The sequence below is a fragment of the Nomascus leucogenys genome, chromosome 13 (genome assembly GCF_006542625.1).
Source record: "Nomascus leucogenys isolate Asia chromosome 13, Asia_NLE_v1, whole genome shotgun sequence".
In the NCBI taxonomy this organism is placed as follows: Eukaryota; Metazoa; Chordata; class Mammalia; order Primates; family Hylobatidae; genus Nomascus; species Nomascus leucogenys.
Window position 1 is genome coordinate 278,458 of NC_044393.1, and position 24,111 is coordinate 302,568.

Sequence of the window (24,111 nt, forward strand, 5' to 3'; positions counted from 1 at the left end):
TGACCTGCCCCTTGTCCTGGCGCCGGTAGGTAGAAGGCCCCTGTAAGATGCCCCTCAGCCCACCCCCACGCACAGACGGGCCCAACCTCAGAGGACCCCCGGCAGGTGCACGGGGACTCTCCTCCGCGGAGCCGTGCCCAGGGGCGCACGGACGCCCCTCGCCCTGGCGGACAGCCTTGGTGCACGCAGGCCCGCGCGCCGCCGACACACCTCGGAGCTCCCGGAGCGCGCCCGGCACACAGGGCTCGGCGGCAGGTGCCTCGCCGCGCACACTCGCGGGCCGCGGGGACCGGCTCGGGCGCGGGGCCGGCTGGGGCGGGGCGGGGCGGCGGCGCGCGTTCCCCGCCGGCCACACCGGCCGCCCTGCACTCGGCGAGGGGCGTGTGCGCGGGCCTGGCACCCGCGGGCCCCATGTTCACCGAGCTGAGGTCCAAGCTGAGCCCCCCGCGTGGCCGCGCCGGGGCAGTGCGCGCGGGCTTCGGGGAGCGCCGGGATGTGGACGGTGAGCGGGGCTGGACCGGGAAGCGGCGATTTCTCGGGCGGGGGTCTCAGGGACCCAGAGGCACGGGGGCGGGGCGGGACCCGGCGGGCTTCGAGCGGCGGCGGCTGGGGGTATTCGGCGGACGTCTCGGCTCAACGGGGTCCCGTGGCCTTTGTCCTGCTTTAGGGGGCAGCCAGCCTCAGGCCTTGGGGGTCAGCGCGCCCTTGGCTTGGGGTGAGGGGGTGACAAGCCGGGGCGCCAGTGTCCAGGCTGGCACTACGCTCGGGTCATCTTTTCTTGCGCGCGGAGAAAACCCTCCCCAGCCTTTGCAGTGGGGCCGAGAGGGGGCCGAGGTCACATCCCGCCTCGGTGCCCCCGCCCCATTTCCTTCTGGAATCCTGACGTTGGGGCGGTAGGGACCGGACCGACAGACCGCGGGACGGACGGAACTCCCTCCCGGAGTGAGGGCAGGAAATGGGCGGAGCCTGCTTGGCCGGGGCAGGTGCCATGCAGGCTGAGGAGTCCGACGGGTTCCCCGGACTGCCGCGCGCATCTGCACCAGCCCCGCCGCTCGAGGCCCTGCAAAGCCCGGAGACCACGGGGCCTGTCCGCTGGAAGGCGCGGGCTTAGAATAAGCCTTTTCCCACAGCACTAGGGGCTACCTCGGGGCGGTGGCCCACTGAGCACACCCTCTGCTGACCCCAGACCTCAAATTTGGAGTCACCAGGGGTCTGGTTCCTGAAAGTTGCAAGAATGGGGGCGGAAGGTGTTATGTCTCATAAGTCTTACACGGGTGGGAGGACGGTGAAGTAGGATGTGGTTTTCGCTGATACTTAGACCCCCTAGACACATCCCCAACCCCTGCCCTGGGTATGGAGTGGGTGGCTGAGTCTGAGGCCGGGAGGGTCTCTCACTCTAGGGTGGATGGGGTGAGGGCCTGGCATGGGAACCTCACCTGCCCTGCTGAAGGCCTGTGTGCTTAAAGACAGGGGCAAGCCTGTGCCCACCTTCTGTCTCCCCACAGGCTCTGTTCACTTGCAGACACCATACAGAGCCTTTATTCATTCATTCATTCACAATGAATGTGGGGTGCCCCTATGTAACCAGACCTGGATCAAGACGCCTGCCTCCCCAGACTCAGGTCAGCAGTGTCCCCAGAGATGATGACAAAGCCCAGATGAAACGCTTTAATGCAGTTACTGTGGGAAGAGGGAGCACAGAGCATCACCGTGGGTCCCCAAGCAATGGCTGCACCCCACATACCTGTGCTGACCCGCCCGTATCCAATGGGTACCCACCATTCACGTGGCCGGTGTTGTCCTGGGCCTGCAGGCCCTGTGGGGGGCGGCACAGCCGGAGAGCCCAGCGCGTGTTTGCGGAGTGAGCCCTGCTTGTCAGCTGGCCCACGGTTCAGGCTGTCAATGAGTCATAGTCAGTGAGTCGGGCCCCAACACCAGATAGGGCTGTGTGAACTGGGTGCCTTCAATGGCGATGGGCAAGCAGCATCCTCAGCCCGGTTTCCCCAGCACAGATGACCTCCCCGGACTCGGGACCTGCCTTTGCTCAAAGCAGGCCGTGTGTGCACTTCCTGGTCTGGTGTGGTGTGTGCAAGGCTTGTGGGCCAGCCCAAGGCAAGGATGAGGTCAGGGCCGTCCCAGGATAACTCCTCTTGTCATATGTCTCAGGTTCCCTTCCCTAGAGGGCACATCTTCTGATCTAAGCAGAATCCATCCTGCTACCCTGGGTCAGGTCCTCGAAACAGGTCCTGCACACTTCCTTCTACCTTTGGAGGCTTGGGAACCCCTCACTGGGGAAGTGATTTCCCGCACTAGTGTGAAGGAGATGGGGCAAGGAGCTAGCTCTCAAGTAGAGGAAGCCTCTGGTTCTGCCCTTGACTGCCCTGACCAGGCATCCCCACACACAGCCACTGCCCACTTCAGCTTCTGCCAGACCCTCCTGGAGCACACGGTGTCAGCTGAGAGCATCCCCTGCCACTTGCCTCGGACACCTGGCACCAGCCTCACGTGGCATGACTCCCGCAGCCAGAGGGCGGCCAGCAGCAGGCCAATCAAGCTCCTGCAGCAGCCCGGCACAGAGACCCCCCAGGTACCCACCCACTCCACCCACCTCCGTCCCTGCCCTCCTTCTCCACCACTCTCACTCTGCCTGCCACACCCCTCCCCTGCAGGGCCGGCTGTACTCTGACCACTATGGCCTGTACCACACAAGCCCCTCGCTGGGTGGCCTGACCCGGCCCGTGGTCCTGTGGAGTCAGCAGGACGTCTGCAAGTGGCTCAAGAAGCACTGTCCCCACAACTACCTCGTCTACGTGGAGGCCTTCTCCCAGCATGCCATCACCGGTACAGTGGCGCTGAGGGTGCTGTGGGAGTGGGGCTAACTGCCTCAGCGCATCTCTTCCCCACACTCAGCCTGCCTTTTTCTTGCTATTGTTTTCGTCTGTCTAGTTTCTCCTGTGAATCAACCTCCCCTCTGGTCTTCGTCTCCGCAGAATCTGTCTTTTCTATCTTTCTGCCTTTCTTTTTTTTTTTTTTTTTTGGTGAGACAGAGATTTACTCTTGTTGCCCAGGCTGGAGTGCAATGGTGCGATCTCAGTTCACCACATCCTCCGCCTCCCAGGTTCAAGCGATTCTCCTGCCTCAGCCTCCGGAGTAGCTGGGATTACAGGCATGCACCACCATGCCTGGCTAATTTTGTATTTTTAGTAGAGACGGGGTTTCACCGTGTTGCCCAGGCTGATCTCGAACTCCTGAACTTTGGTGATCCGCCCGCCTCAGCCTCCCAAAGTGCTGGGATTATAGGCATGAGCCACTGTGTCCGGACCTCTCTGCCTTTCTTCTGTGTGTCTTCCCATCTCTCTGTGCTGTCTTCATCTGGCTTTTCTCTGTTCCATCCCTGCCTTTTGCTCTCCTTCCTTTCCCTCTGCCTCTCTCTTCTAAGTCTCTATGTGTTTCGCTGATTCTCTTTCTCCCTCTGAGTCTCTCTGTACCCCCGCTTCCCGCTTCCTCTCTCTCTCTCCTCCCTTTTTCTCTTTCAGTCCCTGCTTCTGCCTTGGCTCAGTTTGTTTGTTTGTCTGTTTGTTTGTTTCTGAGAAGGAGTCTTGCTCTGTCATCCAGTCTGGCGTGCAGTGGCACGATCTCAGCTCACTGCAGCCTCCGCCTCCCAGGTTCAAGTGATCCTCCCGCCTCAGCCTCCCGAGTAGCTGGGACTACAGGCACGCGCCACCAAGCCCAGCTAATTTTTGTACTTTTAGTAGAAACGGGGTTTCACCATGTTGTCCAGGCTGGTCTTGAACTCCTGACCTCAAGTGATCTGCCCACCTCAGCCTCCCAAAGTGCTGGGATCACAGGCATGAGCCACGGCACCAGCCTTGCCTTGGCTCTTGATGCCTCTCTTGGCCTCAGCTAAGCCCCTCTTTCCTCTCCCCAGGCCGGGCACTGCTGCGGCTGAATGGGGAGAAGCTGCAGCGGATGGGGCTGGCCCAGGAGGCCCAGAGGCAGGAGGTGCTGCAGCAGGTGCTCCGCTTGCAGGTGCGCGAGGAGGGGCGGAGCCTGCAGCTGCTCAGCCAAGGTCAGTGTGAGGTGCCAGAGAGGCCTGGGGGCTGATGGAGAAGCCCCTCTGAGAGCGGGGTGGGATGACCCCAGTAAGGGCCCTAATGCAGTTCATGCCAAAGACCCCACCCCGTCCTCACCCTCTTCCCTCACACAGCTTCCTTCGGGAAAATGTCCTAGCTGCTGCTGAGGCTTGAACCCAGACCCCAGCACTGTGACGGGAGTCCACGGCTAGGGAGGAGGCCGGGCTGGCCCCGCAGCCCCTCTTGGACCCTGCAGGATGCCGGGGCGGCCAGGCTGGCCCAACGGACAGACAGGACCAGGATCACACCTCCAGGCGCCTCTGGTTGTACGTTCCAGGTCGTGCCCTGGGGCTGGGTGGGTAGGGGGCTGCTTGAGTGTGGCCCCACCTCCTGGGACCTGAGCCCAAGCCCTCCCCTGGTGCTGCTGGCAGCATGTGGGGCAGCTGCCTGGAGCCAGAGCCGGTTTGGACGTCCTCCCCAGGCTCCCAGGGAGTCTGTTTATTTACATTCCCCTCTCCACGTGATGCCGTCCCCCATCGCCTGCTGAGTCACTTGTCTGTCCACCCACCCAGCCCAGTTCTAGGTCGTTCCCCAGCACCTCCAGGTTGGCCCACACAGGTGCCATAAGCTGCCTCGGCTCCCTGTGGCTTGTGCCCATGCCCCTGCCAGGGCCCAGCAGGCCAACCCATCATCTAGAGTAGTGGCCATCAGCACCTGCCTAACGGGCACCACGCCAAGCACTTTCATCATTATTTATACATCGTCACCACTCCCCCTCTATTCATGAGAAGTAAAGCTGAGAAAGGCCCAGGTTGACCAAGCGCCAGAGACAAAATGTGGCACAACGAGGACCCCAGCCCTGTCCAGGTGGCTCCGTGCCCAGGGCCCAGGCTCAGCAGTGCTCCCTGCCCTATCTTTGGGAAAATCTTGCTTTTACGGTCTTCTCCCCTCTCGCCCTCAAGAACAAGGGCCTTGTGCGTGGGCCTTCCCTTTGCTGCTTTCCCAAGAAGGCCTGGATTCAGGAGAGAGGCCTCCCCAGGGCCACTCCCCCTACACCCGCCCAGAGGCCTGAGCAACCCCTCTCCGGGTGGTTTGGGGCTGGTGCTGCCTGGCGGAAGGACAGTGAGGGCGGCCCTGGCCGCCCCCGCTCTCTTGCGCCTCTGCCCTCTCCCGATCCCCCTGGGGCTTCTGAAAATCTCAGGGACAGATAAGGCTGAGCCCCCAGTCCCCTCTGTGTGCTTTGAGCCTCCAGACTCGAGGCTGTTCACTGCAGGTCCCAGGTGGAATTTGGACAACTGGCCTGGCCGCTCCCATCCCGTAAGCCCCCACCACGGGGAGACCCTCATCCCTGCCCCTGTGTGGCTGCGCAGGTATTGTGCCCGCCTCCCACCATCAGCCTTTGCCCAAGGGGCCCTTCTGCCTCTGCTTCCCTCCCTCCTCCTCTGTCTTGCCCTGGCCCACGCACGCCTGTCTCGTCTTCCTTGTTTTGCGCTCACTTTTTTATACTCTGACAAAAAAAAAAAAAAAAAAAAAAATCAGAAATAAAGCTGGTTCCCAAGTGCTGGCCGTGCTGGGTCTGCGAGGAGAGGGCGTCCGGGCAGCCGCGGCCACCAGGGGGCAGTGGCGTCGCGCCCTGGAGGGGCGTCTGGGCAACCCCGCGCAGAGGCTGGAAACAGGGCTCAAGCCACGCCTGCGGGCGGCCTCCAGTGCTGGACACAAAGCCCGACACGCTGGAAGGGACGGCCCAGACAGCGCGTGAGGGTCCTGCGGCTGCCATGACAGAGGACCACCGAGGGGTGAGAACAGCAGACATTCATTCTCTCTGGAGTTCTGGAGGCCGCAGTCCAAAATCCAGCTCCCTCGGGGCCTCCTGGGAAGACTCCTCACCTCTCCAGCTTCCAGTGGCTGCCGGGGGATCTCGGGTGCATGGGCATTACCCGTCTCTGCCTCTGTAATCAGATCACCTCCTCCTCTTCTCTCAGATCTCCCTCTGTCTCTCTCTTGTAAGGATGCTTGGATTTGGGGCCACCTGGGTAATACAGGATAATCTCCTCATCACAAGATCTTTAATCACATCTGCAAATACCCTTTTCCCAATATGATCCCATTCACACGTTCAGGGATAAAACACGAACATCTGGCCTGGCACGGTGGCTCACGCCTGCAATCCCAGCACTGTGGGAGACCAAGGTAGGAGTGTCGCCGGAGGCCAGGAGTTCAAGACCAGCCTGTGCGACGCAGCAAGACCCCATCTCTACAAAAAACCTTTGAAACTAGCCAGGCATGGTGGCACATACCTGTAGTCCCAGCTACTTGGGAGGCTGAGGCAGGAAGATTCCTTGAGTCCAGGAGTTCAAGGCACAGTGAGCTCCGACCACACAACTGCACTCCAGGCTGGGCAACAGAGCAACACCCTGTCTCAAACACACACAGATCACAGCACACACACACACACACACACACACACACACACACAGCAATCAGACACACTCCAGCCTGGGCAACAGAGCAAGACCCTGTCTCAAACACACACAGATCACAGCACACACACACACACACACACACAGAGCAATCAGACACACTCTAGCCTGGGCAACAGAGCAAGACCCTGTCTCAAACACACAGATCACAGCACACACACACACACACACACACACACACAGAGCAATCAGACACACTCTAGCCTGGGCAACAGAGCAAGACCCTGTCTCAAACACACACAGATCACAGCACACACACACACACACACACACACACAGAGCAATCAGACACACTCCAGCCTGGGCAACAGAGCAAGACCCTGTCTCAAACACACATAGATCACAGCACACACACACACACACACAGCAATCAGACAGATAAGAGCATAAACCACACACAGACACTCATACACAGAGGCTCAATGACACTGACACCAGCAAACAGCAACACACACAAACACATGCATGCAGTTGGCCGGACACATAGACACAAAGGTATGTAACAGCATGCCCCCAAACAAAGATGTCACTACACAAACACACAAATACTAGCATGCAGACACACAACGACCTCCTAACACATAGAAACACATGGGACACAGCAGATCCCCGGTGTACACAAGCACACCGTATTGCACAACACCCTGGCATGTAGAAAACAGCCATCCCTCACCAGCACCCTGACACTGAGACATGCCACAGCCTGGACACATGGATGCTGAAATCCAGGCACCCTGAGGTCTAATCGCCCAGATGCTAAAATACAGGCATTGGCCTCACCTAGCATGGGACACTGTCATATTCTGACACGGCAATGTCCAAACAGGTCACATGTATGGACACCCGGACTTACACAGGGAGAGCTGACGGCCTTGGCTGCACCTAAGGGGACACACACTGACCCCTCAGGAAATCCTGCTGGTCCTGTCCCCAGGGTGGGAAAGGTCAACAAGGGAAGGACGTGATGATGCTAGCCTCGCAGGGAATGCCCTCCCTTTCCTCCTCGGGTCACACAGGCTGGTGTGCACTGGCCTCTCTGACTCAGATTCCCGAGGGAAGGACTGACTGACTGCCTCTTCCGTAAGAGCCAATCTCCAATCTCCATGTGAGTGCTCTGCACCAGCCTTGAGTGAAGCAGATCCCAGGCCCCTTTGAGGAAAGGCAAAAATCTTACTGCCCAACCCCCTAGCAGTGCCTCTGAGCTTGCTCCACAGGGAACAGGGAAAGTGGCCCACTGGGCCGGAAGGGCCCCAGTGAAGGAGGCACACCTGGCAGTTCCATTTCCTGACTAGCAACTTCCAGCCCACATCAATTTTAAGGAGTCCAGAATGTTTGTAGTATGCAAAAAGGGGCATTACGAAACTTTTAAAAGTCTGTTTTAATTGTAAAAGTAATATATGCACATGATTTAAAAAAAAAACGCTGGCCGAGCGTGGTGGCGCACGCCTGTAATTCCAGCACTTTGGGAGGCCGAGGCGGGTGGATCACGAGGTCCAGAGATTGAGACCATCCTGGCTAACACAGTGAAACCCCGTCTCTACTAAAAATACAAAAAAATTAGCTGGGCATGGTGGCGGGCGCCTGTGATCCCAGCTACTGGGGAGGCTGAGGCAGGAGAATGGCGTGAAGCCAGGAGGTGGAGCTTGCAGTGAGCTGAGATCACGCCACTGCACCCCAGCCTGGGCGACGGAGTGAGACTCCGTCTCAAAAAAAAAAAAAAAAATGCCCTCCTAGCCAGAGGCAGTGGGTCACACCTGTAATGCCCACACTGTGGGAGGCTGAGGCAGGAAGATGGCTTAAGCCCAGGAGTTCAAGACCAGCCTGGTCAACAGAGAAAGACCTCGTCTCTCTGAATACTTTAAAACTTAGCCAGGTGGGGTGGCATACACTTGTAGTTCCAGCTACTTGGGAGGCTGAGGTGGGAGGATTGCTTGAGCCCAGGTGGTAGAGGCTGCAGTGAGCCAAGATCACACCACTGCATTCTAGCCTGAATGACAGAGCGAGACCCTGTCTCAAGAAGAAAAAAAGAAAGGAGAAGGAGAAAGGAGAGAAAGGAGAGGAAGGGAAGGGAGGGGAGGAGAAGGGAAGGGAGGGGAGAAAAAGAAAGAGAGAAAGGAAGGAAAAAAGGAAGGAAGGAGAAAGGGAGGGAGGGAAGAGAAGGAAGAGAAGTAAGGGAGGGAAGAGAAGTAAGGGAAGGAAGGAGAAAAGGAAGGGAGGAAGGGAAGGAAGAGAAGGAAGGGAGGAAGGAAGGGAGGCAGGGAAGAGAAGGAAGGAAGGAAAGAGAAAAGGAAGGAAGGAAAAAGGAAGGAAAGGAAGGAAGAAGGAAGGGGGGGGAGGGAAGGGAAGGAAGAGAAGGGAGGGAAGGAAGAAAGGAGAAAAGGAAGTAAGAGACGGGAGGGAAGGAAGGAAGGAAGGAAGGCAGGCAGGCAGGCTCTCCTGGGGGAGATTCTTGTGGGTCCTGTGCTAGTCCCGTGTAGTGCCTCCTACCAGTCCTCTTTAGGAGAGCCACACCTTTCTCTGTCTCATTCATTCCCAAGTCCTGTGCTGTCAGTGCCCCGCCACCTCCAGACCACTCAGCCCACACCGGACCCCAGTGCCCCCTGCCTGCAGAAGCCCAAGCTGTGGGGCAGAGAAGGCCCTGGCACTGGTTCAGAACCACCGCCCCCAGAGCTGGGAAAGGATGACCCAATGGTCAGTGACCCCAGTAAAACCCCATGGCCTCAAGCCGCCAGGCACCGCCGGGGGCCAGTCGCAAAAGTGGTCTCAGGGCCAGTTGGAAAAAGGCTGAATCCTGCCCTGCCGGTGCACGGCCCCCAGGGCCAGAGGTCAGGGTCCCGAGCCCAGAGACCACCCTCGCCGCGCGGGCCAGGATGCGGCGGAATCAGGTCGCCTCAATCCGTGCGCGCCAGACTCCGGGCAGTGCCCAGCGCCCCTATCGGGCCTCAGTTTACCCCACTGTCCAAAAAACGTCCCCCGCCTCAGGACGGCAGAACTGGCTACTCTGGACTGCGGGCCCGGCCGACGGGGGCGGAACGGCGGAGAGGGGGGACCACAAGCCAGCCCGGGCCCCCTCCCCCGCCCCGCCCCCGCCCCCGCCCCCGCCCCCTCCCCGTCGCGGAGCGGCCGCGGGAATAACGCGAGAGTTCGCCCCCTCCCCCCCGCAGTAAAACTGTCAAAGGTGGGAGGGGCGGGAGCGCGCATGTGCGCAGCGCGGCGCGCAGCCTGCGCCGCCCGGACCCAGCGCCCCGCGCCCCGCGCCCCCCGCCCCGGCCCGGCCCAGCCCGGCCGCAGCCCCGCTGGGCGCCGCAGGTAAGCGCCCGGCCGCGCCCCGGACCCAATCTGGCCGCAGCCCCGGCGCCCACCGCGCCCCGGATCTCGACCCTGCGCGCAGGCCAAGGAGGGGGCCGGGCCCGAGCCCCTCCGCCCCCCGCCGCGCCCGAGCCCCCGCGCCCCGCGCCGGCGCCGTCTTCCTGCCTCCTCCTTCTCCAGAAAAAGTCGCCATTTTGGTTCACTGCCTTCGCCCCCCCACCCCGCTCCCGCGATCGGCCCTGCCCGGCCAGGCCGAGGCCCGCGCCCCGCGCCCGCTCCCGGCCCCAGGTGACAGGTGGGTGGCGAGGCTGGCCCCAGGTGCGCGTCCCTGGCCGCGCTCACCCGCGCGCCAGGCCTGGGCCGGGGTCCCGGGCCGAACGGCCTACGCGGCGGACCCGCTGCTGGCGTCTCTTGCGCGCAGCGCGGCGGAGCCCCCTCTCCCCGCGAGGGCTCTGTCCCCGCTGGGCTCGGGAGGGCCGAAGCCCCTTCTCCTCCGGGGCACCAGTCGCGTCTCTGCCTCCCACGCTGGCCCTGGCCTCAGGTCCCACTATTCTGAATTCTTCTCCCAGGCTTCAGAAAAATTGGAAGTGGGGCCTCAGCAGGCACCTGCACCCAGGCCACCGGGGTCATCAGGTGCTGGGATGACTCATGCCGGCCCTGTCTCCTTTCAAAGTTGCAAAGTGAGGACTTCCAGAGAACTTTGTCCCCGGACACTGGCCTCCCCCTTGGCAATGGGCAGTGACTGTCCTGACCTCTGACCTCAGCTTTCTGGCCCTCCTGGACACAGCAGCCCCTTCCCATCCCCTCTGATCTAAGTTAATTAGAAGCTATCAGGAGGGGGCCACCTGCCCACCCATCCCTCACCCTGCTTCCTGTCCCACCCCCTTCCGTGGCTTTTCCACAGGGCTGGGCCCAGAGTCTCCTCTGCTCCCCAGCTCTCAGGATAGGGTTCCCAGCAGCACAGGCCCTTGGGGGCCCTAGCCTTGGGCAGCAGGGTGTTCTCTCTGGCCAGCATCTTGGGCCTTCACTGCCGGTGCTTCCAAGACTTGTTTGGCTGAAGTGGTAGTGGTGGGTCTGTAGGCAGGGGACTGAGAGGCTCCAGAGAGAGGTGGGGGGCGGGTCAGCCTGCCAAGCCTGGAGACAAGTATGCGAAGAGCATCAGGTAGGATAGCTCAGCTGGCACAGGGACAGGAGCTTGGTGCAGTGCCAGAGTGGGCCGGGGGTCCTCAGTGTCCACCTTGGCTGTTTTCCATCTGTGTCTGGAGAGAAGATTCCAAGGGTACCTGCCTGGGGAGGTTGGCATTGCATCAAGTCAGCATGGGGAGGTACGAGGGCCCCAGTGAGAAGCTGTGCCCCCACTGCTGGGCCCGGGCAGCTTGTGAGCCAGCAGCCATCATCGGAGACATAATTGGCCCCTGGAGGAATGTTGCCAGCCTCCTTCCCCCTGCCCAAGGCACCTCTCCCAGGGGCACACCCCTCCCAGCACTGGGTAGGAGCGCATCACCATCGGCATCATCTTCGCAGCTGTGGGGCTACGTACACTGTGGAGCTGCGTGTTGGGAAGGGGGTCTGGAAGTTGGTGAGGGTCTCAGGACAGGACTAGATCCTTCCAAACTGATGATGCCTTCTGGGTTATCTGGGGAGACCTTGGCTGGCAGCCCCTCCCCTAAGTCAGAAGCCCCCATCACTTGCTTTTCCCAGGTGAACAAAACCACAGGAGGGCAGGCCCCTCTTCCCTGACCAGAGAGGACCTGCCAAGGGCAGGGTTCCAGGGCAGCCTCACCACGTGTTCCGAGTGGGGCCCGTCAGGCTTCTCAGATTGTCTACTTGCTCTGCAGAGATGACGGATCCTTTCTGCGTTGGAGGCCGTCGGCTCCCGGGGTCCAGCAAGAGTGGTGCCGGGAAGGATGGCAGCCGAAAGGAGGTCCGACTTCCAATGCTGCATGACCCACTGAAGATGGGTAAGAGGAGTCAGGGCCAGAGACAATTCCAGATGGTTCTGGGCAGCAAGTGGTAGGAGTGGACCACCTCCCTGGGCGTTCTGTCTCCAGGTACCCAGCTAGGCCCCTAGAGTTCCCGAGGACCTTACCAGGGTAGGGTTTGCCTTGGACATAGCCCAGGGTCCTGGGTTCTTGTCCTCAGCGGCCGCAGCCCCTGCCCCTGGTGCCCTGGTGTTGGGACAGTGGTGCTGACTGTGGGCCTGTGCAGCCCCCGGTGGTAGGCAGCGCTGCACAGCTTCCGAGCCTTGCTGTGTTGTGTGCTACAGGGATGCCGGTGGTCCGTGGTGGACAGACAGTGCCTGGCCAAGCCCCTCTCTGCTTTGACCCAGGAAGTCCAGCCAGCGACAAGACAGAAGGGAAGAAAAAGGGGCGGCCAAAAGCCGAGAACCAGGCCCTCCGAGACATTCCTGTGAGCTCCCTCAGGGCCATGGCGGGGTTCATGCTGGGGTCTCCCTATCCAGACACTGCCCTGCCCTGATTTGTCCTCTGCACATCTGGTACCAACTCTATTCCTCAAGGTGTGGGCACTGGCCTGGTGGACTTCACGTGGCCTGGCTTTGTATCTGATGTGCCGGGAGATTCTGGGGATCATGTTGGTGGGCTCCTAGAACAGGTCTTGTGCGTGGCCCCTGCCAGGTGGCTGGAATTCCCACTGCAGTCCTGGGGTTGAGGGGCTCATGTGGTGTGTGTGCCCTGCAGGCCTGGGGGGGCTCTGAGTCTGGGGCTCGGGCTGGCAGTGGCCTAGGTGGCTGCGGGTCAGCAGCGCCACCTTCCCCACGCCTAGCTCTCCCTGATGAACGACTGGAAGGATGAGTTCAAGGCACACTCGAGGGTGAAATGTCCAAACTCAGGGTGCTGGCTGGAGTTCCCCAGCATCTACGGGCTCAAGTACCATTACCAGCGGTGCCAAGGGGTAAGGGACTGTGAGTCGGGGAAGAGGAGGCCTCGGGGTGTGTCTGGGCAGAGGCCCTTGGGGCCCTGTCCCACACCTGCCCTCCCTGCCCAGGGTGCCATCTCGGATCGGCTGGCCTTCCCCTGCCCCTTCTGCGAGGCCGCATTCACCTCTAAGACGCAGCTGGAGAAACACCGGATTTGGAACCACATGGACCGACCCCTGCCTGCCTCCAAGCCTGGGCCCATCAGCAGGCCGGTCACCATCAGCCGGCCCGTTGGGGTCAGCAAGCCCATCGGAGTGAGCAAACCTGTCACTATTGGCAAACCTGTGGGTGTCAGCAAACCCATTGGCATCAGCAAGCCAGTCTCGGTCGGCAGACCCATGCCCGTCACCAAGGCCATCCCGGTCACTAGGCCCGTGCCGGTCACCAAACCTGTCCCAGTTAGCAGACCCATGCCTGTCACCAAGGCCATCCCGGTCACTAGGCCTGTGCCGGTCACCAAACCCATCACGGTCACCAAGTCTGTGCCGGTCACCAGACCTGTACCTGTCACCAAACCCATTACGGTCACAAAGCTTGTGACAGTTACAAAGCCCGTGCCGGTCACCAAGCCAGTGACAGTCAGCAGGCCCATTGCCATCAGCAGACACACACCGCCCTGCAAAATGGTGCTGCTGACCAGGTCGGAAAACAAAGCACCTCGTGCCACAGGGAGGAACAGTGGTAAGAAAAGGTATGGGGCTCGTTCCAGGTCAGGGTGCTCCCCGGCCACGGCCTGGGGGTAATGGGGCCCACAGGCCCTCCTGGCCCTCACCTCACCTGCTCCCTGCAGGGCTGCGGACAGCCTGGACACCTGCCCAATTCCACCCAAGCAGGCCAGGCCAGAAAATGGGGAGTACGGCCCCTCCTCCATGGGCCAGAGCTCGGCCTTCCAGCTGAGTGCAGACGCCAGCAGTGGCTCCTTGTCGCCAGGCAGCAGGCCGTCCGGGGGCATGGAGGCACTGAGGGCTGCGGGCCCTGCGTCCCCGCCTGAGGAGGACCCGGAGCGCACAAAGCACAGTAAGATGAGAGCTCCAGGGATGGCGGCCGGGGCAGGCTTGGCCTCCTGACGGTTATTTGACCAGAATCTCGGCCCCCGTTTTCTCTCCCCGAGTCAGGAAGGAAACAGAAAACACCCAAGAAGTTTACAGGGGAGCAGCCATCCATCTCAGGGACCTTTGGGCTCAAAGGTAAGACGCCAGCCCGGTGTGCACCTCCAGGGCTGGGGCTGTCCACTGAGTGGCAGCCCCTGAGCCCACTCCTGTTTCTCTCCACCCCACGTGTGCACACAGGCCTGGTCAAAGCTGAGGACAAGGCCCGAGTTCACCGCTCCAAGAAGCAGGAGGGGCCAGGCCCTGAGGACGCCCGGAAGAAGGTGCCAGCTGCCCCCATCACTGTCAGCAAGGAGGCACCAGCCCCCGTGGCCCACCCAGCTCCAGGTAGGGGCTGCCTGGCAGGGGCTCAGGGCAGCTCTAGACGGCGGGTATAGATCCCACAGCACAGGGATGGGGGCTGAGTGTGGAGACTGGATTCTGTGCCTGGCGTCCGGGCCACTCAGCGGCCCCCACAAGCCTTCGAGGCCCCTGCCTTACCCACAGGTGGTCCTGAAGAGCAGTGGCAGAGGGCCATCCACGAGCGCGGGGAAGCCGTCTGCCCCACCTGCAACGTGGTCACCCGGAAGACGCTCGTGGGCCTCAAGAAGCACATGGAGGTGTGTCAGAAGGTAAGGCAGCTCCCGGAAGGTGCTGGGAGGGAGGCGCCCCGGGCCCCAGGCAGGCTTCTCACACGTGGGCCATCTGCAGCTTCAGGATGCACTCAAGTGCCAGCACTGCCGGAAGCAGTTCAAGTCCAAAGCTGGCCTCAACTACCACACTATGGCCGAGCACAGTGCCAAGGTACCGTCGGGCCCCCAGCTCCGGTCCAGCGTGACCTCTGACCTCGCACCCCACCTTCACCGCAGTTCCCCCCGTTTCTAACCTCGGACAACAGTGGCCCAACACCTGGGCGGGGCAGGGCCAGGGCAGGGCCCCGTGGTGGTGGTGGTGGTGGTGGATCACCGATGCTCACCGTGTCCCCAGCCCTCTGACGCCGAGGCCTCCGAGGGGGGCGAGCAGGAGGAGCGTGAGCGGCTGCGCAAGGTGCTGAAGCAGATGGGACGGCTGCGCTGCCCCCAGGAGGTCAGTGGGGGCCGCGGCAGTGTGGGGTAGGGGGGCCCTGCTGGCCACTCACCCACCCTCTGGCCTGACCCCCAGGGTTGCGGGGCTGCCTTCTCCAGCCTCATGGGCTACCAGTACCACCAGCGGCGCTGCGGGAAGCCGCCCTGCGAGGTGGACAGCCCCTCCTTCCCCTGCACCCACTGTGGCAAGACGTACCGATCCAAGGCCGGCCACGACTACCACGTGCGCTCGGAGCACACGGCCCCTGTGAGTGGCTCTGTTCTGTGGCACAGTGCTTGTTCCTGTGTGCCGTGTGTGTTCCGTGTGCCTTGGGTGCCAACCGTATTTGTCCATGTGCCGCCTAACGCGTGTGTTTCCCACCCGTCTCTGTAAGAGACACGTGTCCTGGTGGGCGGGAGGGTGAAACCTCCACGTTCCCTCAGGTTGCCCGCGTCAGCCGTGTCCCCAGCACACTGTGAGGCCTGTGGGTCCACCGGCCTTAGGGCGGCCTCACCGCGCGCTGACCTGACTCTTGCTCCCGCGGCTCACTCCAGCCTCCATGCCTTCCTGCCCTCCAGCCCCCCGAGGAGCCTACAGACAAGTCCCCTGAGGCTGAGGACCTGCTGGGTGTGGAGCGGACCCCGAGCGGGCGTGTCCGCCGCACGTCGGCCCAGGTGGCAGTGTTCCACCTGCAGGAGATAGCAGAGGACGAGCTGGCCCGCGACTGGACCAAGCGGCGCATGAAGGACGACCTTGTGCCCGAGACCGCACGGGTGAGCTGCCCACCCAGGGCTGTGGACAGCGCCGTGGTCTCTCGGTGGGACATGCCGTGGCCTGAGCCTTGGGACAGCCACTGCTGTGACCTGGGCCACCCGCTGCCCCCGCCATCTGCAGCGAGTGTTTTTAGAGCAGCTGGGGTGTCTTCTGGCCTCGGGCTCACCCTGGTGCTGTCGAATTCACAGCTCAACTACACTCGGCCAGGGCTCCCCACGCTGAACCCCCAGCTGCTAGAGGCATGGAAGAATGAAGTGAAGGAGAAAGGCCACGTCAACTGTCCCAACGACGTGAGCGGAGGCAGCCGGGTGGGGGGCGTGGGGAGCCATACAGGGACAGAGCCTGGGTGTGGCCCTCTGAGCAGGAGCGGAGGCTGAGAGCTTTCAGGAGGTGCCCAGCCCACCCCAGGCCTCACGTGCCCAGTCCCCAGGACTCATACCCCCTCACTTGCCCAAAAGAGCCTCAGAGATCCCCTGGGGTAGGGCAGGGGTCTATCTTGGTGTGGGTGCCCAGCAGAGGCCTTCGCCCACGGCTGCCTTCCCTGCAGTGCTGTGAAGCCATCTACTCCAGCGTGTCCGGACTCAAGGCTCATCTCGCCAGCTGCAGCAAGGTCAGTCCTGGGGCCTGCCCCATGGCCAGGTGCTGCACTCAGAGCTCCCAGCTCATCCCACGCGGGCCTCCCACACAGTAGTGAGGGACCCTGCCCTGCCCCCTACTTTTTCTACGTGGCCTCCTCTTCCACGAACCCAGAGACTGGGCGGTGGCTGACGGCCAGCCTAGGACACCTCCCTCGCCCCTAACCCCAGCCACAAGCCAATGAGTTCTAGTCCTGTCCTCGGACCTCTGCGTCCATGTAGGCATGAGTGGGCACCCCGACCCACGCACATGGCACACTGGCTTAGAATAAGGGATGCTCGGCAAAGGTCTGCAACTCTTCCCCTGGGCACCTGCCTCTCCCTACCCTTCCTCTCCCCCACCACCCCTGCTGCCCTGGTAACCCAGTGGCGCCCTGCACTGTCCGGCACAGACAGCCACAGCTTTCCTTTGGCCACCCCTGACTCTGACCCTTTAGCCATGAGTAGGGGCTTAGGGCAGATCTGGGTCCTTCAAGGGCTGGGGCACTGGCCTGCCTGTGCATTGCAGGGGGCCCACCTGGCGGGGAAGTACCGCTGCCTGCTGTGTCCGAAGGAGTTCAGCTCTGAGAGTGGCGTCAAATACCACATCCTCAAGACCCACGCAGAGGTGCGAGGGCCATCACCAGGGCCTGTGGCTGGGGGCTAGCCCAGGAGGGGATGGGGCTGGGGTTGGGCACCCCTTGGGGGTGGAGAGGTCAGTGGCCTGCATGGAGTGTGCCTGGGAGAGCGGCCAATGTGGAGAAATCTGGTAGTTTCTCCTCAAAGTGGGGTCTGGCTTCCCTGGGGGAACTGGTAGGCTTGCACCCTGAGCTGGAGCTGCCCTGAGGGTGTCCGCCTGTCCAGCCCCCAGCAGCCCTGCTGCAGGTGCTTGCCTGGTCCTGAAGGCTGTGTCCAGCCCCCTGCTGCAGGCACTTGCCTGGTCCTGAAGGCTGTGTCCAGCCCAGCCCTGCTGCAGGTGCTTGCCTGGTCCTGAAGGCTGTGTCCAGCCCCCTGCTGCAGGTGCTTGCCTGGTCCTGAAGGCTGACAGGTCTTCAGCTCTCAGGCTACGCCTGGCTCAGGTGCTCAGCATCCAGTCCCAGGTCTTTATCAGCGCTTTTCTCTCCCCAGAACTGGTTCCGAACATCAGCAGACCCACCTCCCAAGCACAGGAGCCAGGACTCATTGGTGCCCAAGAAGGAAAAGAAGAAAAACCTGGCAGGTGGAAAGAAGCGGGGCCGAAAGCCCAAGGAGCGGCCCCCAGAGGGGCCTGTGGCCAAGCTGCCCCCACGCCGGGACGACTGGCCTCCAGGATGCAGAGACAAGGGGGCCCGGGGCTCCACCGGCCGGAAGGTGGGAGCCAGCAAGGCGCCTGAAAAGTGAGCTTGGTGGGTGGGGCCTGGCCCCCACGCAGCCGCCACACCGCCCTCTGTTCAAGGCAGGGCCAGCTCCGGGACCTCCGTCCTCCAGTTCTCCATTCCCCACCCCCGCCTCTTCATCCGTCCCGTGGGGCAGCCACCACTCTCCCTTCCCTGAAGGCGGCCCTTCCCCTGTTAAGGCTGCCACAGGGCACACCTGGGTTGGGGCTCCCCAAGGTGTGCCCTGCAGAAGTGCAATAGCCGGGAGGGTTGCCCCTCCCCATGGGAACGTGTCTGGGGTCTTGGTGCCACAGGGGCTGCAGCGCAGAGTAGGCAGATGGCCTTTGGTCCCCCAGCTCCACTTCCTCAGGCCCTGCCGGGTCCCTACCCTGGCTCCCCCAAGGCTCAGGCATCCCTGGTGACCTGTGGTTCTGGGCTGGTGAGGGCACCTGAGCAACCTGGCAACGGCAGCCACCATCCTGGCCTCACCTCCACCCAACACTGGAACTCCAGCACCCCCAGCTACCTCCCAGGACAGACCCCCGTCTGACCACTGCCATGCTGACCTGACAGGCTCCGGCCTGCCCTTGGCCACCCACTTGGTCCCCTTGCTTCTGTTTTCTACCTCTCCAGGCCTGCCCCCTACCCCCACCCATGCCCCTCCTCTGTCAGTGCAATCCCTGCTGTGCTCAGGCCCTGCCCCCCAGGCCTGTCTGTAATGCTCCCAGCTTGGGGTAAGGGAGGGGTTTTGCTTCTTGTACCTACAGGGCAGCAGGAGCTTGATGCCCTTCAACACAGCTGCCAGTCCCGGGGGTGTGGGGCCCCTGGAGTGTGCTCTCCTCTAGTGTTCAGCCTTCTGGCGCTGCAGGCCTAGGTTGGAGCAGCCTCATGGAGTAGGGACGGACTAGTTGGGGCCCTGGGGTCCTGCTGGGGCCCATGGGCATGTGAGGCAGGAAGCTGGGTAGAGCTGGCCTGGCTCTGAGTGGCCACTGGGGGAAAGGCAGCCTTCTGTCTGTCAATCTGGGTAGGCCCACTGGCCAAGCTCTCCTGGGAGCCCCCTCCCCACTTTTTTTTTAACCTGCCCCCATTGTTTCTGGTTGTGTGGTCATTCGATATGGGAACTGAAGGCCACCAGGGGAGGGGCTTGGCCAAAGTCACAGCAGGTTGATGGCAGCTCCAGAGCTATCTTTGCTCCTTTGTGGCCCTGAGGACGGCTGGGTCTACAGGTAGGGCAGGGGTCAGGCAGGGAGTCCAGGGTGCCTGGAAGAGGTGGCCACAGCCTGTGGCTCCCTCCCTGGGGTCCTGCCTTCTAACCACGGCGTTTCAGGGAGGATGAGGCTCAGAGGGGGTAGGTTTGGAGGGAGGCCATTTTCCAGGGTGGGTGGGAGTGGGCTGAGGGCTCGTCCCCACTGACCCTGGACGATGTGAATTTTGATGTTTGCCCGTGTGCGTGTGTCTCCTGGGTGTAGTGGATGCCAGTCTTGTTGCTGTGACAAGTAACAACCTTTTTTTTAAATTGTTTTTTATACAAACACTCACAATCTGACATTTGGTGCTAAGGGTTTCCTGGTGCAGACGGTGGGCCTGGGGGTTGGGCTGGGCCAGGGCGTGGGTCTCTGGGGTTTGGGTCCCTCGCTGCTCAGGGAGGCAGTACTGACTGGGCACTGCCTCTGCCCCCAGCACCCACCCTCCCCCATCCCCCAGGGAGAAGGGGCACCACTGGGCTTGGCCTGCAGTAGTAGGGAGACAAGTTCCAGGAGCACTTTGGGGACTGGGGTTGCAGTACACTTCCTGTCTCTGGCTTTATCCTTGGGCCAGAAGGCTCCGACCCTTGGCAGCCCTTGCCAGATGTGCTAGGGAGTGGGTGTGGAGACCTGGACTCCCCCCACCCACGCACACCTTGGCCTGATGAGAGGTTGGAGGCTTGGGCAGAGATGGGCATGACCCAGCATCAGAGGGTCGGGGGAGGCTTTCCTTCCTGTGTCCCAGCGCTTCACTGATGCAGCTGGGGGAGCTGGAGGTGGAGGATGGGGTCTGGCAGCTGCTGCTGGGGCAGCCTCATGAGGGGAGGGGAGGGGAGCAGGCACCGGATGGGGGCCTAGGTGCACTTTGTCTTTGCCACCAATGGCGGGAGGAGGGTGGACCTGAACACCTGCAGGGTGTGGTGCCTGCCCCAGCCTCTCAGGTACTTGGCCCTTGGGGAGAAGAGAAGAGGGTCTGGTTTTTGCTGGGGGTGAGTTTCCGGGACACTCCCAAAGCCCACAGATAATCCCTGGTGTGGGAAGAGGAGTCCTGGATACCTTGATGTTTAGCACTTTAACCCCCTTTGTCTTTAAGGTAGGCGTGGGGGCTACTGCCAGAAGTGGCTGTTGACCCCCTCCTTTCTGCCTTCCCTCTCCCACATGCTGGTCCGCAGAGCTCTCCTCCCAAGGGGTAAGGCCCTGGGTGGAGCTCGGCAGGGTCTGCCCACTCCCTACGCTGGCCCACATAGGCCTCCAGGAGCCCTCAGTGAGAGGGACCAGCATAGCTGACCCCCAGAGTGTGGTGGGCGCCGGCCCTGCCCGAGGCCCAGTCGGGGCCCTTTCTGCAGATCTACCTCTGGCTCAGCGCACGCCCCCTGCCCTGAGAACAGGAAAGGGCCCGGAAGGGCTGACTCACCGGGCCGACACTCACACGAAAATGGGATGCACTTTATTTGCTGGTGCAAAGGCAGGTGACGGTGCCTCCTGTGTGACCATTGGCCCTCCTGCCTGGTGGCGCTGAAGGGAAGGAGCCAGTGAGCCTGACCCCGGGAGGGGCCATCCCCGTGTGCCCTGTTTGGCGGGGCCCCAGGCGGCTCCCCCAGGCCCGGGTCCGGAGCCCCAGGCTCTCCCCTGCCTCGCGGCCGCGCGTCCTGTGCTTTGGGTTTCTTGGTTTGGGTTTTTTAATGCCAGTTCTCAGTACATAAGTGCATTTTGAAAGAGGTTCCAGCTATCACTTGTAACCATATATATATACATATATATTCTATCTACAAAGTGTTTATTTGCGAGATGTTTCGACGGTGAGTTCGGGCCCCGCCCGCCTGTGACCATCTGTCCCCGGTCCTCGTCCCCGCCCCGCGCCCTGCTCCCGAGTGGCGTGGGGACGGGCCATCACTGTATGTATTAAAATGACTGTATCAAATAAATGTTTATTGATTTTTTTCCAGGGTTTTTGTGCGGCTCAGTTTGTGGTGAAAAACAGGGGGCGGGGCCCTCCAGGCACGTGGCGGAGACTGCCGACCTACGGATCCCGCATGCCCGCCGCGCATCCTTGTGGGGCTTGTAGTCCGCGACGCGCAGCCTTGTGGGACTTGTAGTCCGCGACACGCGGCCTTGTGGGACTTGTAGTCCGCGACACGCGGCCTTGTGGGGCTGGTAGTCCGCGACACGCGGCCTTGTGGGGTTGGTAGTCCGCGGTGGGCAGGAGAGGGAACCACTAGCTCCCGGCGGCCCATGCGCGCCGCCCGGACCGGCCCGCGGAGAGGCCTCCGAGCGCCATGGCTGCGCCCCCGGCCCGCGCGGACGCTGACCCTTCGCCCACGTCGCCACCTACGGCCCGAGACACACCAGGCCGGCAGGCTGAGAAAAGTGAGACTGCGTGCGAGGACCGGTAGGCGTGGGCGCCGCCTCCACTCCACTGGCGAGGGGAAGAGGCTGCAGATCTGGCCGAACTGGGCGGGTGGTCCGTCTTCGCCGCGAGCCCAAGTCCCCCACTCCCGGAGGCCAGGCGGCGGCGCCCCGTTCTCCCACGTGCCGGGCGAAACTCCGCGGGCTTGAAGCGGCCGGGAGGACGGACCTGGCCCAAGCCGGCAAGCTCCTCGGGGCTCGGGGAAGGAGCCCGGGTGCGCACCCCCAGCGTTGACCTTGGTCTCTGCTCCCAGTGGGTGGGGCCCTCGGCCTCGAGCGCCCGGCGGGCTGTGGGCCTGCTCGACTGTGCGAGCTCGTCTCTGTTGTCGGTTCGGGGTGTGGCCCTGCCCGACCCGCGAGGCCGGGGCTTGGGATTTGGAGATGCTGCGGCGCACGGTGCCTTCTGATTGCCCCGCACGCGCGTGGCACCTTCGAGTCTCTGCGAGGACTTTGCAAGGGCATGAAGTGGGGAAGTTGTGGGGGTGCAGCGGGAAGAGCCCGCTCCCACCCCGGTTCGTCACCCCGGGTGGCCCCTCTGGGAGCCGGGCCCTGCGCGGCGCCTTTGCAGCCGTGGCCGTCAGGGGGCGATGGCCACGCAGTGCCCGGGGTGCAGGAGGGCGCTCTGGGCGCTGCCCCTCTCTTCCGGGTCTGAAGGGTCCCTTGGGGAGCCCGCGGGGTCCCCAGGAAGGGCTTGTTCCCACTCAGGCGCCTCTTGCCTGGGTTCAGGCTGTGACTCCGGTCAGAAACGCTGTGAGCCAGGACTCCCTCAGAGATGGGCTGCGCTGGGTGCCGCAGGGGGAAGGATGTCCCGGCACAGGGTCGCTCTTCTCCAGGAGCTGCTGGGCAGAAAGAGCTTTCCCCTGGCCCTGTGTCCTTTCAGGTCCACACCCTCCCAGTGGGCAGTGACTAGGAACTTTGCGTGGCTGGAGTCCAACAGACCTGAGTCTGTTCCTCTGCTGGTTCCAAAGAGGCTTTGTTTTTTTGTTTTGAGACGGAGTCTCACTCTGTCGCCCAGGCTGGAGTGCAGTGGCTCGATCTCCTCTCACTGCAGCCTCCGCCTCCCGAGTTCAGTTCAAGCAGTTCTCCTGCCGCAGTCTTCCCAGTAGCTGGAATTACAGGTGTGCGCCACCACGCCCAGCTAATTTTTTTGTATTTTTAGTAGAGAGGTATTTTGTCACGTTGTCCAGGCTGGTCTCCAACTCCTGACCTCAGGTAATCTGCCCACCTCGGCCTCCGTGGGATTACAGGCGTGAGCCACCGCGCCCGGCCACCAAAGAGGTTTTGATTTAACCCAAGGTGGGGCAGGCCGACGCTAGATAAGCACTGAGGGCTCTTGAGAAAGGCACTGCCGGATGACACAGGTTGGTGGCAGCAACCATCTGGGCCTGCCCTGTGCACAGACGGTGGGCTGGACACAGTGGCCCTCGCTGTGTCCCAGGAGGCAGAGACCGTTGTTATCTTTCTTTGGTGTGGTTACCAAGGGACAGGAGGGAAGCTGCAGGCAGTGAGGATAGATTGCAGCACCCTTCTCCAGGGGCCCTGGTCTGCCCTGGAACTGCCTCTTGTCTTAGGCAAATTTCTTGCACTTTGTGTCTTGATGCTTGTGCCATCGAGGACTTCCTCTGCTCCAGCCCAGGGCTTTTCTCACTGTTCCCCAAGCGTGTCCTCCAGAGTTCCTGCGTCTGCCCCTCTTCAGCCTCTGGTGCTGCCCTTAGTATTCCAGAGCAGGCTCCAGCTTGGAGGTCTGTGCACGGGTGGAGGTCTGTCCCCAGGGCTGGGGTTCCTCCACCACCATTCCAGCTCCTCCTGTCACATCATCCCGGCGGTCAGTCTCTCCATCTTGCCTGTTGCTTATTGTCTGCTTGCCACCCGTGACTCTGTCCTGGGCACCTGCCCCAGAGCTGGCCCATGCTGGTGCAGGAACAGGTCCTTTGTGGTGTTAGCAGTGACTCCTGGCTGCGGTTGAGAAGGAGTCTGGGGCTGTGGAAGTGGGGAGCAGAGGGAGGCTGCCCATGATCTGTGCAGGGCAGGTCCTGCTGAGGGAAGGTTTCCTGAGTGGTGGGGTGGGCCAGTGCAAGCCCCCAACCCCCTCTGCTCATCCAGCCTGAGAAAGCTGCCCTCATGACTCTCCCTGAGTCAGTCCGGCACCAGTGGGTCAGGCCTGCATTGGCTCCTGTGGGCTAGCTCCTCCCTGCTCCCTCCTCCCTCCGGCCTCATTTTAGTTGTCCGGCAAACTTCCCTTAAACCTGACCTGTCAGGAGGCGCTGTGCCACGGGCGCCCAGCAGGAAGGTCCGTGGGTGATGGTGACCCCGGGGGTGGTAGAACAGGCCTGAACCACAGCAAGGGAGTGCCCAAGCCTTTCTCCCTGTGTGCTCTCTCTGTGGCTGTTTCCTCAGCATCAGTTTCACATGCCCTGCGCTCCCTGCTGCTGGGCGTTTGCTTCTGGTTTCCTTGGCATTGTGGATGGTTCGTGAGGGGCAGCCCTGCCTCCAGGTCTCCACACATGCCTGTGGTTATTTTTCTTTCTTTTTTTTTTTTTTTTTTTTGGAGACAGAGCCCTGGGCTGGAGTGCAATGACACCATCTCGGCTCACTGCAACCTCTGCCTCCCGGGTTCAAGCAATTCTTCTGCCTCAGCCTCCCGAGTAGCTGGGACCACAGGCGCCCGCCACCATGCCCAGCTAATTTTTCGTATTTTTAGTAGAGATGGGGTTTCTTCATGTTGGTCAGGCTGGTCTCAAACTGCCAACCTCAGGTGATCCACC

General features: G+C 62.0%; 2 protein-coding genes across 7 annotated transcripts; both read left to right on the top strand.

The window, feature by feature from the left end:
* Positions 1 to 163: 163 nt before the first annotated feature.
* SAMD10 (sterile alpha motif domain containing 10) lies at positions 164 to 5,636 on the top strand. Of its 2 annotated transcripts, none has more exons than XM_012511868.2 (5): positions 164 to 502; positions 2,406 to 2,587; positions 2,670 to 2,841; positions 3,929 to 4,069; positions 4,208 to 5,636. In XM_012511868.2, exons 1-5 carry the CDS (start codon positions 412 to 414, stop codon positions 4,228 to 4,230), a joined length of 609 nt encoding a protein of 202 aa, XP_012367322.1. In that variant the 5' UTR covers positions 164 to 411; the 3' UTR covers positions 4,231 to 5,636. The 2 variants fall into 2 exon arrangements, with proteins under 2 accessions (XP_012367322.1, XP_030681724.1); XM_030825864.1 differs by lacking the exon at positions 164 to 502 and adding an exon at positions 513 to 1,760 and having other exon boundaries at positions 2,390 to 2,587.
* Positions 5,637 to 9,820: 4,184 nt separating this feature from the next.
* Positions 9,821 to 20,885, top strand: ZNF512B (zinc finger protein 512B). Of its 5 annotated transcripts, none has more exons than XM_030825865.1 (17): positions 9,821 to 9,862; positions 11,701 to 11,823; positions 12,129 to 12,271; positions 12,647 to 12,775; positions 12,869 to 13,491; positions 13,591 to 13,817; positions 13,916 to 13,987; positions 14,090 to 14,236; positions 14,396 to 14,520; positions 14,600 to 14,692; positions 14,876 to 14,974; positions 15,050 to 15,220; positions 15,508 to 15,726; positions 15,916 to 16,017; positions 16,275 to 16,337; positions 16,871 to 16,969; positions 17,470 to 20,885. In XM_030825865.1, the coding sequence occupies exons 2-17, from the start codon at positions 11,703 to 11,705 to the stop codon at positions 17,719 to 17,721; spliced, it is 2,685 nt and encodes an 894-aa protein (XP_030681725.1). In that variant the 5' UTR covers positions 9,821 to 9,862; positions 11,701 to 11,702; the 3' UTR covers positions 17,722 to 20,885. The 5 variants fall into 5 exon arrangements, with proteins under 5 accessions (XP_030681725.1, XP_030681729.1, XP_030681726.1 ...); XM_030825869.1 differs by having other exon boundaries at positions 9,824 to 11,823; positions 12,869 to 13,218; positions 13,360 to 13,491; XM_030825866.1 differs by having other exon boundaries at positions 9,824 to 10,542.
* The last annotated feature ends 3,226 nt before the right edge of the window (positions 20,886 to 24,111 follow it).